At 43.1% G+C, this 19,161-nt stretch overlaps 1 protein-coding gene across 2 annotated transcripts; it reads right to left on the bottom strand.

Annotated features, from left to right (window-relative positions):
• Positions 1–123: 123 nt before the first annotated feature.
• TM6SF1 (transmembrane 6 superfamily member 1) lies at positions 124–18,727 on the bottom strand. 2 transcript variants are annotated; one of them, XM_064722313.1, is made up of 10 exons: positions 18,577–18,727; positions 16,619–16,722; positions 16,054–16,151; positions 14,854–14,957; positions 13,921–14,003; positions 12,459–12,580; positions 9,143–9,247; positions 7,020–7,112; positions 5,955–6,074; positions 124–504 (listed from the first exon to the last, which is right to left on the bottom strand). In XM_064722313.1, exons 1-10 carry the CDS (start codon positions 18,666–18,668, stop codon positions 313–315), a joined length of 1,113 nt encoding a protein of 370 aa, XP_064578383.1. In that variant the 5' UTR covers positions 18,669–18,727; the 3' UTR covers positions 124–312. The 2 variants fall into 2 exon arrangements, with proteins under 2 accessions (XP_064578383.1, XP_064578384.1); XM_064722314.1 differs by lacking the exons at positions 124–504; positions 7,020–7,112; positions 9,143–9,247; positions 12,459–12,580 and having other exon boundaries at positions 5,873–6,074.
• Between the last annotated feature and the right edge of the window lie 434 nt (positions 18,728–19,161).

The raw sequence follows: 19,161 nt of genomic DNA, 5'->3' as shown, positions 1-19,161 counted from the left end.
GGAGGCTAAACACTGACATCATTATTATTATTTAACTTCATGCAGTATTTCTAAAACTGTCAAAGCAGCTTACTTAAAAATAGCTGTGGGAACTGGCAATGCACTGCAAAGTCACAATGTTGAGAAGTGGTGCTAAAGGCAGTTGTCTTTATTTTCCCTTTTTCAGTAGGATAAACAGAGCGACCCGTGCGACTACACAGTTGTGCAATTTTACACATCTTACACGCCTCATTTGGGTTCCATCTGAGCACTTCAGTTACATCCCAACCCAACTCTATACATAGCCAAGGACAGGAGCTGGAAACAGTTCTGCTATTCTGGTTTTTCTTCTTGTTTTGGTTTCATGAAAAACTCTGGCTTGTTGACACACCTGTAAGCGAACAGCTGAGGAAGAATCCCATACATTATGTTCAATATCAGGAAAAACTCTTTTGCTTCTTCAGGGACTCTGTAGATGTAAGGAGTTCGAGCATGAAGAGAAGCACCAATATGGGAAAATTGAGCCTGTGGTGTGTATATAACACATATATTAAAAAAAGGTAAAGTTGATGTATATTTTTGGAAAGATGGCATAATCTACGTGCAAGTCTGCATCTCCAGTGACATTTTCCAAGCCAGCCCTTATTCTTATTCCAGAATTATCCATCATACTTTTGCACAGTGGTATAAAAATACAGTCTAAACTAAAATCATTAATATCTTGGTGTATGAGGCATAACTGGAACCATCAGTGGCATGCTAAGAGGTTTGTTTTATGCACATGGTGGCACTGATAATTTCATCAGGTACAGGATTCCACCCTGGCTTGCTGGGTCATAATTTATGCTAGAGGATCCCCAAAAAAGTGGCCACATCCCTGCAGGGCAAGGGCTCTCACCCACCTGCCTGGGAGGGTTGTTGGGAGTTTGGCATCTGTGGGAGCAGCGAGACACTCCCTCTGAGTAAAGTTAGAAAGGAGAGTCTTGGAACCTATGTTAGTTCTGGTTTGGGTTTGGACTTCTTAATCTTAAACCCAGATTGTTCCAGCATCTGATCCCACAACTCCTGATGAGTTCAGAAAATGTCTGCAATATTTGGGTTTCAAGCTTGGGCTGGTTTGAAGCATAAATTGAGCATACAGTGAAGGTTATAGGCACAGACAGGCTTGCTGGCCTGAAGCATATTTTTAGCATAAACAAACATTTAAAGATAGAAGTGTCAGGATAGTCGGTATCTTTTGTTTCCATCTGTTACCTGCTATTTCAAGCCACTGCTCATTCCCATTAACTATTGTGTGTCCAATTTTTTAATTACTATTTAGTTAGCTAGCAGCAGAGGAGATCTGAGAAGATGAACATCAATTTGACCATAAGGAGAGCACTGGGACACCAGGATTTTAGGAACACAGAGGAGTACACTATGGCCAAATCACATCCTCTGTTCTGGCTTCAGCAGGAGTCAGTTTGGCCTCAGGTAGAACATGGTTCTGGTCACAGCAGAGTAGAAGGGGAAATAAAGTGCAGGGGAAATAAAGTGCAGGTGTCTCAATACACCACCCCAGCAAAAGGTTAGGCTGAGACCATCCATCAAAACAGAAACAGAAATTGGTTTCAGGTGATTCCAACCACCTCAACTGAATTGGGAGAGCTCATTGAGCAAACCTGAGCCAGGAAACAAAGTAATCAACGAAATCAAATACAAACACACTTCAGCAGAGTGCCACTTAGCATGTTTCTGTAAATAGCTATTGCACTGCAAACAGATGTTCAGGGGCACATTGTCAGCAGCCTTTTTATATCGGCCTGGTAACTCACTCTGTCTCTTGCAGCCCATTTGTTCTCACCTGCCTAGGCAGGCCCTGCCTCTGGCACCTGGGTGGGCCTGCTGCAACCCCTGCTGCCACCCCTGCTTCAATCCCTGCTGGCAGAGCCTCCTCAGGCCCGCAGCAAAGCCCCCTCATAGCACAGGGCAGCAGAGGAACAGACAGACAGACAGACAGCAGGCTGCAGGCAGGAGGTTTGGGCTCTCTGGTGCACTGAGAGCCTCTGGGCTGCATTTTTAGAGCCTTGTCTGGGGTGAAGAAGCTGCAAAGCTGCTCCTTCTCTGTGAGGATTGTGAGGCCTGCCTGCCTGCGAGCATGGCCAGCTGTGCTTCAGAGTAAGTTGATTGTAAATTTCTCACAATTCACAGTAAACCTTGTCAGAAGGAGCTCTAAGGGGATGCCTCTGAAACTCAGAACTCCCAGAGCCTCCAAGATGCCCAAGTATCTAAGCCTTACTGTGTGGTCTTGTCTCTTATAAGAGTTGTGGCACATTAGTGAGCTTTAATTGTTGTAAAACCAAAAAGCAGTAACATGATGTCCTGTCTGTAGCTTACAAAGATTTTTAGTGGTTAATGATGCACCATATAATGAAGTTATTGTTTATTAGACTTGTTTTTCACTGTAACACATGGCTTCTTCTTTCATTACCAAGGAGGATATTTAGGTCTGTATTTAGGTCTTTTTTTTTTAATTTATTTGATTTGCCTCTGTGAAAATTGTGTTATGTCTTTAATCTCCTGTATTTCTGTTTCATGACTGTTCTCTGTTGCTACTTTTTTTCTTTCCCCTCTTTTTTTTTTTCTTACTTGGAGCAGGGGATATGTGTTAAAAGCAGATCTCTCACTCAGCAGTGGCCCAGTGCTGCTCTCCCTTCAGGCAGACTGGCAGCAAACCCCAAATTCTGGGGAGTTTGGCACCAAACCCCAAATTCTGAGCTGTCAGTCCCTGCAGAGCTCTGTGCCTGTCTGCAGTAGGCTGATGAAACCTTAAGTCTACTGTTACCTCGCTGTCATTGGGGTCTCTCAGCAAATAAGCCATTCCTCAGTGCTTTCTGTTACTGATCCCCTCTCCAAGTGGAGCATTTGGAGGCTCCAACAAACCCCTGAGCCTTGGCTGAGAAATCCACCAGATGAGATGCTGCAGGTATCCTCCTAAGGTAGCCTTACATGCCCAGCATGCAGCCTTTGTCACCCCTGAAGCCTTGGCCACTCTGCTCCTCGGGCACTCCCAGCAGGTGGAAGCTGCTGGACACTGCAGCCTGTGTCTGCCTGCTTCTCACTGGCCTGCTTGTCTCTATGAAGCAGTCTGCACTTGGAATTTTTACAGTATTTTTTGCCTTGTTGCCTAATCATAGGCAGTATTTCAAGTGTTTTTTACCCTGCAGTTAAGGACAGAGGAAAGACCCAGAAAAAGGTTAGGAGTCCTTCTTCACTCTGTGCCTTCTCTCTAAGACTGACTAAAATCAGGCAAAGACTGTAACTTTGGAAGGGTTTGGACCTGGTCTCATGAGCCTAACAAAGCCATCAAATAGAAGGGGAGTAACCTAGAAAAACATGTTCTTTGGATTTAGGGTCTCTGGTAGACAAGAAGCACTGCAGAAAGTAGCCACAAAAAAGGCAGAGTATGGAAAACACTAAGAGGGAGTAGGGGTAAACTTTCTACATTCTACAAAACAGAGAAATGGGCTGCAGAGAGTTGGTGAGACTGATTTTGGCTAGTAAGGCTGTGGCTCTTCATCCTTCTCACGTGGCTCACTTGCATAGGGAAATACCAGTTTAATTAAGTTCAGAGGCTGTTCCAACCCTTTTGTGTTATCAAAGCTCCTGGTACTTCACTCATATGAAATTCAAAGAGCTCCTCCTGAAGCTTCAGAAAGTCTAATTATTGGGTCACAACTGGTTTTGGAGTCTGAATGTTAGTAATGGAGTCATTTCAGCTGAGAGTTATTTGTGATTCTGAAAATCAGCACGTGTGTGTCTGTGTGAAAGGCTAGTAGGCACTTTGGAGGGTCTTAGTTTAGATGCATCACATTTTGTGACTTGTTTTTGTAAAAAGTACGTGATAATGATAGAAATAAAAATGATTAAAATCTCCATGTTCCCCATCTGTAGGAGCAGTGTTCATTCCCAGGGAGCAGTGCCCACTGCTTCCACCCTGAGACACTTAGCTTTACTGGACCTTGTGTGTGAGAGGAAGAAAATGTGTTTTGATAACTACATGTGTTTTAATTATCAATTAAGTGTTTTAAGGTAACAGTAGACAAATCTGTAAATGTGGTTTTTGCTTCAAAATGACAAATACTCAAAACCCAAATAATCAAGAAAGAGCCCTCAATTCTTTGTCACATGCATTTTACATCCCAGGTTGGTCACAGTTTACTAACTCAAATCAATTAAATCATGTGCACTTGTTGGATAACTGAAGTTCATCCTGCAGTGCATTAAAGTCAGAGTGACAAAAAAAACCCTCCCAAATGTCAAGAACTGTTTTTTGAAGCAAGATAAAATAGGAAGAGAGAACAGAAACATAGAGTTCTCTTAATCAGTTTCTGTCAGCCCACAGCATTTGCTGGTGCCAGGACGAGCTTTAAACAGTGAAATGGGAAATGTTGGGTGTGAGTCTAATGTGTAAATGCACATCCTGAGGCAGAACCACAAAGAACAACAGAGGGGTTTTAGACTTCAGCAACAAAGTTTAGGTACAAAAGGTAAAAAGGACTGTTAAAAAAAAAGAAAAAAAGTGATTATTTGTTACAGGAAACATATAAAAGGGGTGGGGCGGGGGGAAACCCAAACCAAGCAGACTGGGAGGCTAAGGTTTCTGGTAAGTTTGCAAGGTTGTGATAGTTGGCACACTCGGACTTCTGATTTACTTTCTCTTGTGTTAAAAAATCTTTGAAGGAGTGTTTTTTTCCTTGATTTTATGGGCATTTATGGAACCTGAGTAATCTGTCAGTAGAGGAAGTTCCCAACACAGCCTTGCCTACTTAGCTAGCTTGTGCTTTTTTATTTTTTTTAATTAAATTTTGGCCAAACACAGTTGTACAATATTTATGATACCTTTTGAGCATCTAAACTTCCTCATTAATGTTTGCCAGATTCTGTTTTGATATCACATGATAGTTCAAGATTCTCTATAAACTGGTAGAGAAGAAAAAAGAAGTCCTATTCTCTGTGATAACTGCTCCCAAATAGAAAATACAACTCCACCCTTCTTACTGGGCAGTTAAAGTGGATTTTAGTTTGTATCTATGATTATCTCAGACCCGAGGAACCAAGTGTTGGTTTGTGTTTTTCTGATAGTGGTATTTGAATTGCAGTTGTTGCTGTGTCCCTATGTTGTCACTGTTGTGGCAGGGTTATTGTGCTTATTTTCTGTGTTGTCTGGATGTTCTGAGCACTCACATTTCATTTCCTACGTACAGAACAAACCAATTGTCCCTGTGTCTCATCTGTTTAATGCTCATCTGTCTCTCATAAGTCATTTACTAGTTCCTGTTGAATTGTTTTGGTCAGTCTTCTCATAAGCATCAGCCCCATTTAGTAATTAACTACAGTTGTTTATTTAAGGGAACCAGAATGGAATGAGTAAAAGAAAAATGATCATTGTCTGCTGTTGGGAACACAAACACTTCTGAGTGTTACTGTGGTTTTTGGCCCAGGAGGTTCCCTGAGTTCTCTCAACATCTTCCACTGATATTGTACATTTTGTGTGACAAGGAGATACTTTTTCTCTTTGTATATTTCAAACTACCTACTTGACCAACACATATTATGGAAACAATGTATTGTGCTGTTGTGTTGTGTTTGGGTTTTGTTGGGTTTTTTTAAGATTGCCTGTCACAGCTTTAAGATGGCCTTCCTTCATGATGCCAGCTAAAGAGTGCATGGTGCTTATTAAGGTTTAAATGAGCCCAATAAAAGCATTGTGTAGAAGGAGAGAAGTCTGCTAAAGCAAGAATGTGGTCATTAGAGAGTAGTAGATTTGATTATTCACTCTCTTAAATTAAGGGGTTTTTACAGGTCTGAAAGGTGATCTGGGTGACATCAGCACTAAACCTACATGGGAAGATCAAGCCCTGGGCCCCTTATTCTTCCATAGGTCTCTACTTATTATAATGTAATTTAAAAGTGAAGATTTTGCAAAGAAATACCTGAGCCAGTCCTCCAGCATGTATGAGGGTCAGATCAGGCATCCAGGAGCAGCCAGGCACCAGCAGGCCATACAGAGCAATCACATAGTACGGCACAGAGTAGAACATGTATGCCAGCATCTGCATTCCAAACACAAATATCAGTTCCTCTGCAGTGTGAGGGAGGTGCATTTAAAAACCAAAAAAGCTGCTCGCTGAGAAGTTGAGACCACTCAAAGCTACACTTCTGGCAGCAGTGATTCCCAGGCTATTTTGTCACACCTGGATGCTATTGACTGGATCCAGCTACCCTAGGGTCTCTGCTGATATGGGTGGCTGTTGTCTCCTTGCCCCATCCGCACACCCTTCATCCAGGACGTGTATTCCTGCCCCTTACTATCTTGAGACCATGCCAAAAAGCATGGCCTGGCTTAACTCCTTAACACAGGGAGCCTTTGTCAGGCCCCACTGCACTCCCAGCTGGGAGCTGTGGGACACAGCTCTCCCATGCCCTCCCTTTCCCAGGAAGAGCTCATCCAGCAGTGACAATTGCTTTCTGCTCGTTTCCTCACCCCTGTGTCCTCTGACTGCTTTGGGCCCTGTCCCTGTGCAGCAGCCAGGCTTGCAAAAGAATGTGAACATCAAATTCTGCAGAACTAAAGTACAACATGCCCCCATCTGCAATGATTTTTGTGTGCAGTGCCCTTTTTCAAGAGTGTGTCCCTGGGGATGGCGGTGCAATGTGAGCCTGAGGAATCTCGTCCTACGGCACCACTTCTTGCTCCATGATTCCTGACTGAAAGTCTGTTTTGCCTTTCTAAGGAGGGGAAATGAACATAAAAAGCACACAGATCTGTTTCATGGGCTGTGTTAAAAGAACCCTGAATAATTAGGATGTGAAGCTCCATGTAACCAATTTGAACCTAAGTTAAGCTTATCACAACGAGGAGCTGGTATCCTACAATAGCTAGAAATGGTACTAGAAAATACCCTTTAATTTGCCATGAATGATAATTCCCACATTGAAGCCTTCAGAGATGGCTTCATCCTTGTTCACAAATCCCTCCTTCCCACTCCCTGCTTTACCTGGAGCTTGGGGTAGGCAGCAGGATCCTTTATGTAGGGCTCGTGCAGTTGGATGTACAGGCGGCACAGCTCCGCAGGGCAGTCCAGGGCAATCTGACAAGAGGTTTTAAAACAACTTCCAGTGACCAATTTGTTCTGAAACCAGCCAACCTGGTGTTACCAGCCCTAGGGATGTGCTCATGGTCTGCAGCACAGAGCTGGCAAAGGTGATCCATGTGATCACCAAATAAAAGGGGAAATGCAGCCCTCTCAGCTCCCACTCAGTGGGTTTGTGAGGAAGGGCTGGCAGCCTGCTTTGAAGATTTTGACTGGGAAAGAATTTAGCCAGTTGGCTGTGCTGTTGTAAAAATATAATTGCTATTGATTTGCTCTGATAAATAGCCTTTGATCACACCAAATGAACTTCCCAATGGAAAATTGCTCTAAGGGTGGAAACTTCAGGATAAGCACCCAGTTTTAGGATAGCAAGCTATGGGTGTAATCCAAGAAAGAGCTGCACTGGGACAAGGCAGCAGTGCAGAGCAATGCATGAGACAGGTGCTACTCAAAGTAATAATGTTTGAGAGTAGTAAAGGAGGGGTTATTGCATTTTACATGCCTATAGGAATAAAAAGTTCTGAATAAACATGGATAAATTGCAACAATTGCACTTTTTGTGGTAGGCCTTAAAACTACTACAAAACATTCTGCTCTAAACTGAGCTAGCAGTGCATGTGAGCAGGTCCCTGGGCTTGTCTGTGGCATTGTTAATGCCTGAGCTACAGGGCTGAACAGGAAATTCTGCACAGCTCAGCTTCAGGTGCATTTGGTGTGTGACTCTGAGGGGGCAATGCAAAACTTTGCAGTCAATATTCCTCCCTGTTCTTTTCCAACATGGGCTTGGTGGGAAAAGAAAGGTCTTGCTTCTGAATGGACTATAATGGATTGTGTTTTATGAACTTCTGCACAAAATTATGGTTCCTGCACCTTACACAGAGAAGTTCAGTTGATTTCTGTACATATAATCAAGGCCAGTAAGCAATTCCTGCTTGGTGAGGGAAATCTATAAGGAAATGACCACAGTCTCAAAATCAACAAAAAAAATTCCTTGAGAAACAAAGTGGGACTGCAGAACCAAGTATGAGACCAATATTTTCCACAAATGAAATTACAGATAAACCAGCTTATTTAACTTGTATCAGTGGTTCTCTGAAGTCACATGATCTATAGGAAATAAAGCAGTCTGACAAATTAGAAGATAAAATATTTCTGAGAGGCAGGTTTTTAGAGAAACAGGAGGTGAGAGAGGAATGTGAGCAGCACAACTACAAAAGGACAATCTGCTCTAGGTAAATAAAATGTTGCTGGGTATTTATCATCACCTCCTACTTGAATTATTCTAGAAAGGATCAAATCTACAAATCAAGCAAGCAAGCAGTTATCTGAGATGCCCAAACATCTGAACTGTGCTCACTGAATGATACACAAGTTTCATTTTGCTTAAGACAGAAAATGCATTAGAGCTGACAAAGGAATAGATTTACCTATGACTGGATTTACTCCTGAAGGCATTTTCAGTTCTGCTTCCTTCCCTCAGAAATTTTGATTCAATCAACTATGGTTAGAGAGCAACCATTTTTAAAAATTGTCTCTTGGTAAGTAGAAACAATGTGTGTTATTCACAACATGGATTTTTTTTTTTTTTCATTTTAGGTGGAAATGTTCTCCTCTATCTCATGCAGTGTAACTAACTTGGTTTTGTATATAATTTTAAATATGCGTTACTGCTTAGAAAAACATGAATATAGAATTACTTTAGTTGCTTTGTCTCCATGTTCTGGGCCATAAATGGAACAACAGACCAATGAAAACAGTTTTAGGTCATGTTGATTTCCTCTTGGGATGCTATTTACTCTGGTGGTTGTGCACCTCCTTTTGAAAAAACATGCTGCACACAGCACAAAATGGAGAAGCAAAGCACCAATAGTTATCATATATAATTTATCCTTTTGTATCTGAGGCCTGTTTGAACCCAAATGTTACAGGATTTCCCCTGACCACAATGTAAGTGCTTTTTCATACAGACTCAAATTTAAAAGTTTGACTGAAAATCAGCTTAAATTATTAAAATATCTTCAACTTACCATGCCCCTGAATATGCAAAAGCCCGTGGCCAGAATGAGGTATGCAGCTAGCATTAAATCTATTGGTCGCCTTAGGAGTCCTTTCTTCTGCACCTCCTGAACCACCTGCAACACAGAACAGGGCTGTGGGCACATCCTGCTCCTGGCACTGCCTTCCACCCCAGAGCAGCCCCTGCACACAGGCTGGAGGGGTGAAACATCACAAAACATCCCATCTGTCCACTGATTCCAGAGACAGAAAGATTCCCACCTAGAAAGGCAACTCCAGACTTTATAGGATGTAGTGAGGAACATTCATCTGAATAAACTCTAGAAATGGATGGATCCAACTGAAGCCACTCAATACAGATTAGTGTCATTTCAAGCAACCTAAATCAAATAACCACTAACTCTGCAATCACCTAAGGCTCTAAAGCAGCATAACTTCTTCAGAATTGTCTTTTTGTAATTGGAAATCATTTGTTTTCCTGAATGTCCCTATGTAGAAAAGCCTTGGAAATGTAGGTTTGTCTCAGACATTTGAAGTTCAATCTAGTATGCTTTGTAAAAGGACTGGATCCATCTCATTATTGAATGCTGGTTTTCAGCATCTTGTGACACTATTAAAACTAATGGACTATCACTGGCATAAAATAAAAGCTTTTCTGTGGCTGGCTGAGTCCTCTGCTGAGTTCAGTGAGCAAATATTGTATGTCAGTGTGCAGTGCAGAAATAGAGAATGAAACCTGTGTGTGTATGGAGTATGAGGAAACCCTTCCTCCTCTGTCCCTGAACCCTGGGAATTCCTGGGGTGGCACTGAGGCAGCTCCAAGGCCTGGCTCTGGCCTTGTGCCTCCTTTCCTCAGCACAGGAATCCCCTGCTGCAGGGACAGAGGGGAGGGATCCCACTCTGCATTTCCATGTTTAATGGGGAAGGTGCTTTGGGGGAACCAAAGGCATCTCTTTGCCTACACAGTAAAACCTACATGGAAATCATTTGAGCTACACTGTCTGCATTGTGCAGGCACAGACAAAATTATAAACACATCAGAGTATCTTTGTGCAGTTCAGGGGGAAAACTTCCCCGTGTATGTGTGTTACTCATTTCCTCTTCCTTTTTATTGGCCGCTTGTTGGCATGCAGGCAGCAAAAGAAAAACCTGATTTCCTTCCTGTTATACACTTGTGGAATTGTCTCCAAAGTGCAGAACAAAAATTAGGATGCAGGGGCACAGTTAAAAGCACACAGGATCAAGATACTCACAATAAAGTCATTTAAACAGGAGAAACAATCTTGCAAGGACAATGAAAGCAACCAGAACTTGAACACCTTTCCTCTACCCCCACAGTGATTATTTTTTTAACTAACAGGTTTGTAATAATATTATAGCAATGTATACCTTGGCCAACAGAACACACTTTGCTTCTGTTGCTTTTGTGTCAGTATTTTCCTATATACTAATAATAGCATGTTTAAAACCATTGCTACATTTTCTTCCTAAACCTTTTAATTCCAACTCTGAATAATTACTGTTAAAAAAAGTTTAATTTTACAGCTAATTCCAAATGAGCTACTGATATGTTCAGGACTTACAATGATTATCTCACTGATTAGTAGCATTAAACACAATTATTTCCTGGAAACAATTCTTAATTTGGGACTGAAAGAGCTGCATGAAAAATTCATGAGTAGTAACGTTAAGATTTAAAGGCATGCCCAGATATGGAGCATAATTTACCTGTGAAGACTAAATACAACTTCTAAAAAACAAACAGCTTGGGTGAGCTATGAGGTCCCAGTGTAAGAAATCAAGGCTTTTTCTACAACCTTCTAGGCAGGGAAGTTTAGGTTTCCAGAAAAGGATTCACAAAGAAGTGCAATGTTAAATTTTCAGGTCATCAGCTTTTCCTGAACTCTCTTTTTGAAATAGAATATTAAATCTAAGTTTCTCTGAAATATATACTAAATTAAAATATCAAACCTAGGTAAGCAGTTTATCTCCTGGCAAGCCCAGGAGACATGGCTGTATTTCAGCAAGTAATCAGTCCATCACATATTTTCTATAATGTCTATTTCTGTAGTATTCTTAATACCAGGAAAACAAAGTGAATCCTTCATCCATGGCTGCTCCCACTGGTGTGTGCAGTAAAAAATTGCCATCACTACCTTTAACTAGACTGGATGAGTCTAAAGAAAGTGCTTCTGGCCAGGAATAGAGTCTCCTTCAAATGAATCACTCAAATGGCTTTGGGATGGGGCAGGTGGCTCCTGTGAGCCTGTGCAGGATGTTTAGCACCTGAAGATTCCTCCAATTTGCCTTCCATAGGGATTTGCCCTAAAACCTGTGATTCTGTAGGTGTTCTTCAGCCCTGAGGAGAGATGAGCATCCCTCTGTGCTTCTCTCTCCTCCTAAGAAGGGCTGGCTGGCTGTTGTGTTTCTGGGCAGGTCTGTGCTGTCTGTCCTGCTGTCACTCTGTCTGTGCCACTCACGCTCTGGCTGCCTGCTGGCTCTGAGCAGCCACCAACCCTTCACCTCTGTCCCTGTTTGCAGGGACAGAATGAACCACAGGAGCTCCTGTGATGCAAAAATATTAATTGATTCTATTGCTTACAACTGATGGGGAGTGCTGCAGCAATAAACTGGCTTGCCTACAGCAGCTAGGAGCTAAAAATCTGTTCTGTGCTATGTACTGCAGGGGGTTTTTACCTTTTTTTTTATAAAACAGTGCATAAACTATTGATAGATTATTTTCATGGCTCAGTTAATCTTATTACAACCCATCTAGCTATTTCAAAGGCAGAGTCTAAAAAGTTTTAAGTAAAAGTTTTTACAGAATTTTTACAAGAAATGTGTAAAGAATTTTTGTATCAATTTATGTACAGGGTCTCACCTGTAAAATCCAATATTACAGAAAGCACATAAAATTTTTTTTAAATTACATGAGATCTGTAAGCCATCTGCAGAAGAGTGCTTTCCTGCAGTGTGTCTACAGGATTTTGTGGTGCTTTAAGAAGCTGGTAAATGCCATTATTTTCATCAGCTAAGAAACTGAATCAGACAGAAATTGAATAGGTAGAGGTTAGGAATACAATTACACTTATGAATGGGTTCCTTACTCCAGACATGAGATTCTTTTGTTTTTTCTTTATTCCACCATAATGAAATATCCTGCAGTATAGATATTTTTGCAGTCTTCAAAGCCAGACAGCAATTGTCATAAGAGTGAGCAGTCACAGCACATTCCATGCTCACCAGGGATCTGTAAAACCCACCAGAAAAAGCCAGCTTGTTTCAGCTGCCCTAAGAGGAGCCAGCCCTGAGATACAACAGAATTACCTTGACTGGAGTGTCGTGAGCCACTGAAGGTTGGTTATAAATCCTGAACCCAGCCCATATGGGCAGGCAGACATATGGGATACTTAGGAAAATTGCAGGACACACTTTTGCTCCATATTTGCCTGTTGAAAAATTATTACAAGATTTATGAGAATCTGTAAGCTCTGTTGCAGAAGAATTAAAAATTATGCTACATAACATCAAACCTGAAGCAACTATGGTAATGCAAATAAACATAAAACATTAGAAATCACTGTTAACACACAAATCCTCTTGAAAATCACATCCTCAGCAGAAGTAGAGGCACTGGTAAAAGAGCCCATGAGACAGGGAGCCATTTCTGAACTAGGGACTTTTTGAGAAGATGGGAAGCCACATCTGTCACTGCATTGGGTATAGGATGGGACAGCTTTCAAACATCTCAATGGAACCTGCTTCAAGCAGAGACCTTGTTCTTTTTAAAATGGGGGATAAAATGTATCAATTTTTCAAGATCCAATATTGCATTTGTTTTCCAAAGTGCTGATTTCTCCCAAAAGTTTGTACTGAGGACAAAACATTCAGAGAGCTCTCCTCAGCCTCAGGTAAACCAGGGAAATGTCTCTTTGACACTGGCTACTCTGTGTGCCAGAAAGGAAAGTGGCAGGCACGATCTTGAGAGGCTTTCTAAGAGGAAAGAGGACAGGAGAGTCACATTAAACTGCTTTTCTCTGTGGTGATCTATCTTCAGAGGAGGGAGGGAGCTGGGCTGGCCCCAGCCTGCACCATGAATATTCCTCCTCTGGCATGAAAAGCAGGACCAAAGTGACCTTCCCCAAAGCTGACTGCAGGATTTGGACACATCAACATCTTTCTCAGCTGAGCATTTGTCAACTTTGCAGCAGTTTAAGCTCAGCTAAAAAGGAAATCTTTTCTTGAGAAAGGTTTCACCCTTAATGGATCACGTGCCAGCAACACTGATGTCAATATTTTTACTGCAATCAGTACAGATTTATGTTAGAATATAGGAATGTTAAATTTAGTTTGAAAACAGAATAACTTCCAGATTTGACTTTTAAAGGTGATTTGGGTGCCTCTTGTAAGCTGTTGGAAAGTCAGACTTCTAAGCAAATTGGAAATTTCATGCAAAGTAAGATTTATCTTTTTATGATACTAAGAGACATTATTGTCTCATTACTTAAACCTGGTTTAGATGAAAACATAATACATATATCAAAACACAATTCTTGTTTTTTTCTCCTTGAAAGCAAAGTAAATTTTAAGGGTTTTTTCCCTAGTCTCCATCTTTTCTTCCTCATATTTAAATTGTAGAATATCTTGTATCTCTTTACTGATATTCCTAAAATACCTCTTTCATATTAATACAGAAATGAACCAACACTGCACTAAAATATAGATAGCACAATCTGAATTTAGAAAATGTTTCACAGGAAAAAGCTGGTCATATAAATTAGTTCCTTACCCACAATATTTCCAGGCATAAAGACAATGATGCTCATGATAATGGAACCCAGCCAGTAGAGACCAATGGTTCTATAGCTTTGTCTGTTAATAAAAGAAACAAGACATAATTATTGAACTGTTTCTAAAAATTCCCTACCCTAAATATTACAATCATTGCTGGGGTTGTGTTTTACCAAGTGGAGGCTTTTAAAACCTGTACCACAAGTCAAGAGTGGATTGCTGCCTCTGAGAGGGACCAGGGAGGAATCCTGCATTGGTGTGGGACAAGGTTACCACAGGGACAGCACAGCTCTGGGCATACTCAGTTATTTGCTGTTGTGTCACTCCTCTGAAGGCTGACTGCACGAGTTTGCACATCACAGGCCGTACAAAACTATAAGACAATTAATAATTATTTTCATGCTGTTAATGCTACTGTTACCAGCAGGTACATTTGTCTCTGGAATTTAAGTGCTTACTCTCTGAAGCTCTTTATTCAACAGCAAGAAGCTTAAGAATCTCTAGAAATAACTTCTTTTTCTCTTAAACTTCATGTCACTTTCTAACAGGGATGAGAGATCATCATGGTGCTAAGCAATACATTTTTTCTATAATAAATTTTTTATTTGAAAAACAATTTTTTTTCACACATGCTTTTAGTGCATATCCTCTTTCAGCTTTTAGCTAACACAAAGCCATGTAGATGTGCCACAGTCTACTGCAGGGTGAAGGCAGGATGCATCTCCATGCACTTTGTGGGCTCAGTCAGCTCAGAGGAAGGGTAACTTGGCAAGGGCAGAACCCTTAAAAGTAATGAAATTCCAACAGCGCTGCTTTAGCGTACAACAGGAAACCATCCCAAAACAAAAATCTAAGTACTGCATGGCAAAGAAAGGCCTTTGTAGGTGATGTGAGAGTGCAGGGCAGGTGAGCAGGGGCCAGCCAGACTCACTCCCAGGCAATGGCTGCCACCATCAGCAGGTACATCAGGTAGTGCGCAGAGCCGTCCCAGTAGCAGATGACGTGGCCGTAGGCGGTGTTCAGGTAGGGCTCCCCCTGAAAATGGGGTAGGGAGAACACACAGAGCTCAGAGAGAGAGAAACAACTCAGAAAGGACAGCAGCAAACAAGCCCAGAGCAGTAACCAAGGCTCCTTCTAGCAGTGGTACAGTGTCTGACTGACAATGCCCATGTCAGCTTCCGACTGACAGTGCACATCTCCCCTTCTGACTGACAATGCACATCTCCCCTTCTGACTGACAATCTCCACATCTCCCCTTCTGACTGACAATCTCCACATTTCAGCCTCTGGCTGACAATGCACATTTCCCAGCACAGAGCTGACCCAGGCAGGGTCAGGCAGAACTGAAGGGTTCCACATCTGAAATAAGGGGTGCAAGATGGAAACTCCTGTGTGCGACTGCCAGCTTTACTCAGCCACATTATGAAAATATGACTTTTCCATATTTTAGTGACAAAAAGCTACAAAATAAAGATAGATTCAGCATACAACAAACACAGATATATTTAGCAGCCTAGAGATCTACAGCAGTAATGAATATATGGATGTCAACATAGAACCTTGTAGGGTCCAACTCATTTCACACTTAAGTTCATGGAATCTTTTCAATGACTTCAGTGACTTTCCTGTCAAGCTCTTACTGAGCTATTTTTGGTGGATGTTGATATTCAGCAGCCAGCAGATTCTGCTGACTAGGGATCTGGCCTCATCATTTTTTAACTCTACTTTCATTCCTTCTGGTCAAGTGATTAGGCAAAAATAAAGGGGCAATTTTGTTTTCTTCTTAGCAACACATTTTGGTGTGGTAACTCATCCACTCCTGAGTGCTCCCTGTGGTTTTCTGCCATCATGTCCAGGCCCTTCAATTCCCACAGAAGTTAACTCAGAGCAGGGTTCCTGAAGTTAACTGTAACGACAATGGAGCTTCAAAGCTACATTATTTCTGCCAAATGAGTCAGGAGGTTGCAAGTCAATGAGGGCTTTATCCACAACAATAACAAAGCAGGTCAACTACAAAATTCAAGAAGACTGTTTTGAATGTGTGAGTGGCTATTTTTTCTGTGACAGATACTACAGCAAGTTATTTATACTGAAGATTTTATTTACATTTGTAAGCCAAACTACTATTTACCTCTCTCAAGTAATGAGTCATGAATCCATCAATAATTCCATCCTGTTCCAGTCCAATTATTAGATTCACTACACTGGTAAAGGCAAATACAGCATAAACTGTAATAGGAAAAAGGAAAAAAATTAAATTAATAAATACTTGGAATTCACACAGTTCACTAAATTGTCAGGCAGAGATCTATTGAACTGGATGTGTCAACTTTGAGGTCACAGCTATTCAGCACACAATATGACTTTCCCATATAGCTCAGGATTTTTCAATTAGTGGTTGGTTAACACAGCTCTCAGAAAGCTTTTCTGAGGAATGTGAAATTCTGTGGAGCTGCAGGCACAGCCTGCATGGAAGGTCAGTGTCTGCAGGAAGGACTGTGCAGCCTTTCCAAAATCTTGGGCACATGGAGTTTACAGCCTTGACTGTGAAATGAAAGGAGGAAGGACAGCAGAAAGGAGCAGAGAGGAAAACATGACTTGTCATTTCTGCAGGTGAGCAAGGCAAAGTGCAGGAGCCACAGGAGCCCAGAGCAAAGCCATGGGTGAGCCAGGCCACTCAGCTTCAGCACACTTACCATAGAACAGGGGGTCTTTGGGTGGCTTCCTCTTGACAAGAATGCGAGCTGACAGAGCAATGAGAACCAGAACCAGCAATCCAACTGCAACGATCACCCAGGAACTGCAACAGTATGGTGAAAAAAAAAAAAAAAAAAAAAAAAAACCAAACAAGAATTTTAAAGAAAAATTGACAGAATTTTGCTTTGTCAGCCAGCTGTCCCCAAACACACATACTCATAAAGCAACTTTTAACAATTTAAAATACAGATTTTAAAGTTTATTGCATAGTCTGCCATAGTATTCATCCTATGGTTTTGCAGAATTTATCTGCCTCTCTTTGCATGTGTGATCAGCTAAAAAAAGAAAATACAAAAATAACTAGATAAACAACATATCCAGAAATCTAGATTTGTCTAACTAAAATCAGTTTTCAAACTGAAATAAACAGAAACTATGGGAAAATTAAAGGGAAAGATGAGGATCAAACCCACAGAGATTTCAAGGCCAAAAAGGATCACTGGGGACGTTTTATCTAACTTCAGTAATAAATTATCTACTCAGTAGATTACAAATTCAAAAATAAATCACATCAGTCCCGTGGAATAGGAGTAGCAGTGTGGGCACCTCTTATGGACCTGGGCTGATGTTCAGTTATGGAAATGCTACCAGAGAGCTCTCTGGCTGGGCAGGACCACTTGAGCAGGTTCGGTGACCAGCACAGGTGGGCTCAGGCAAAAGGAACTTTTCCCTGGAGATGGAGCTATAATGTTACTGCATGGACAGTGGGAGTGGCATAGAGCACAAAAAATCTTTGTCACAAAGTAAATTTGTCTACTTCTCCAAGAAAATGAAAGCTAGGAAAAGCAGTTTAAAATTGTTCCATAGATCTAAGGGTGTAAATTATCTTTAGCTCTCTTTAAGGTAAGATTCTCCTCCTCAGTCTTCACTAGTGCAAGAGAAAAAAATGAATGGAAAAATTAGGTAAAGTCCAGAAGCATAAGCTAAAAATATCTGGTACATCATTTTATACATAGTACCACCCTGTATCAAGCAAACAAGTTGTGTATGAACAAATTATATTATGAGAATATTAACCTTAGTGAAACTTGACTTTAAACTATTGCAAAGAACTTGCAAGACCAAATATTTCAGAAAATATACACACATAGTTTCTAAGTCAGGATGAGCAGTACTAGCTTGTTGATTTATTTTATGCTTTGAATCTCCTGCTAGTCTGTTTTCCCAGTGATGAATTTCTTCATACCGTTACAGCTGTTAATATTGCAGCGACTTTTCACTGCAGTCTATCAATTTGAAATAAATATTGGCAGCTAATCAAGTAAGTCACCATGTGTTATTTGACATTACTCTAGCAATGAGAAACAAAAATTCAGTTATGGGCCAGAAGGAGGAAAATGGGGAAGGAACAGATGTAGCAAAAAACAAGAAGCAAATATTTTTTCAGTAAAGTTGCAAAACACCCCGGGCTGTGGAACCACAAAATACCACGCAGACCTTTAAGCGAAGCGGGTTTTGCCATGAGGAGAGGCTGCGGTTTGTGCCGGGATCCCGGTTTTTGGCAGGGCGAGGGCGCGGGGTCATTCCCAGCGCGGGGCGCCGGCTGCGGGTGCCGCGGGCAGCCCCGGCTCGGGAGCGCTCCGGGGCCGGCGGCTTCTCCGCTCGCCTTGAAGCGCAATTGGGGTTCGGTGGCCAATGGCCGGGGGAGGCCGCGGTCCCGGCGGGAGCGGGCGCTGCCCCGCGGGACACGGGACACGGGAGTCGGGACACGGGACTCGCTCCGGGGATGGCCACCGGCAGCGAGCGGGTCCCGGGACCGCTCTCGCCGCATCCCGGCTCGGCTCCCGTCACAGGACGCGGGCAGCACCCGGCAGCGGCGAGGCCGCCCCGCTCGCCCCTCTCGCCCCGCGCACCCCGCTCCTCCGGTACGAACACCCCGCGGGCCCGTCCCGCTCACCTGCCGGTGGCCGCCAGGCAGTTGAAGAGGTACGTGACGGGGATGGCGGTGAGCGAGAGCACGAACACGCCGGTGGCCGCCGAGGCGCTCATCCCCGCGGCGGGAGGCGGCGGCCGCGCTGCGCCCCAGCCCAGCCCAGCCCGGCGCCGAGCCCCAGGCACCGCCTCGGCCCGGCCCTGCCCGCCCCATGGCCGGCACCCCCCCGCCCGCGCCGCAAAGGTTAAATCCGCCTCGGAAACCGGAGCCGCCCGCCGCTCCCCCGGCGGCTCGGGGAGCGCCTCCGCCCGCCCGCCCGGGGCTCGCCCCGCGCCCCTGCCCGCGGCTCGGGACTGCCCGCCGGGCGATGCCGCCCTCCCGGGACACGGTGCGGGTCCGGCCCCGTGGGCACGGGCGCTGCTCCGGTGACCGACGGAGGCGGCGTGCCAAGGGCTGCCGTGACAGCCGAGCTGAGCGGGCTGAAGGCACGGCGAGACCCGGGGCGGCGGCAGCCGAGGCGACCCCGTGCCATGAGAGGTGGCGGATGGACAGAGGGTCCCTTGGTCCGGGTTGTGGGGAACTCCCTGAGAAACCCGTAAAAAAATTATG

This window comes from Zonotrichia leucophrys, chromosome 10 (genome assembly GCF_028769735.1).
Source record: "Zonotrichia leucophrys gambelii isolate GWCS_2022_RI chromosome 10, RI_Zleu_2.0, whole genome shotgun sequence".
Lineage (NCBI taxonomy): Eukaryota > Metazoa > Chordata > Aves > Passeriformes > Passerellidae > Zonotrichia > Zonotrichia leucophrys.
The sequence above is the reverse complement of the archived record's forward strand: the minus strand, read 5'-3'. Positions and strand labels throughout refer to the sequence as shown.

What these genes read in the sequence shown, in the direction of transcription:
- TM6SF1 (XM_064722313.1), bottom strand. Translation starts at nt 18,668, where the DNA reads ATGAGCGCCTCGGCGGCCACCGGCGTGTTCGTGCTCTCGCTCACCGCC. An exon ending in TGACTCATTACTTGAGAGAG is followed by an intron (nt 14,958 to 16,053) that starts GTAAATAGTAGT and finishes CCCCATTTTCAG; the next exon opens with GGGGAGCCCTACCTGAACAC. An exon ending in CTGCCTACCCCAAGCTCCAG is followed by an intron (nt 6,075 to 7,019) that starts GTAAAGCAGGGA and finishes TTTGGAATGCAG; the next exon opens with ATGCTGGCATACATGTTCTA.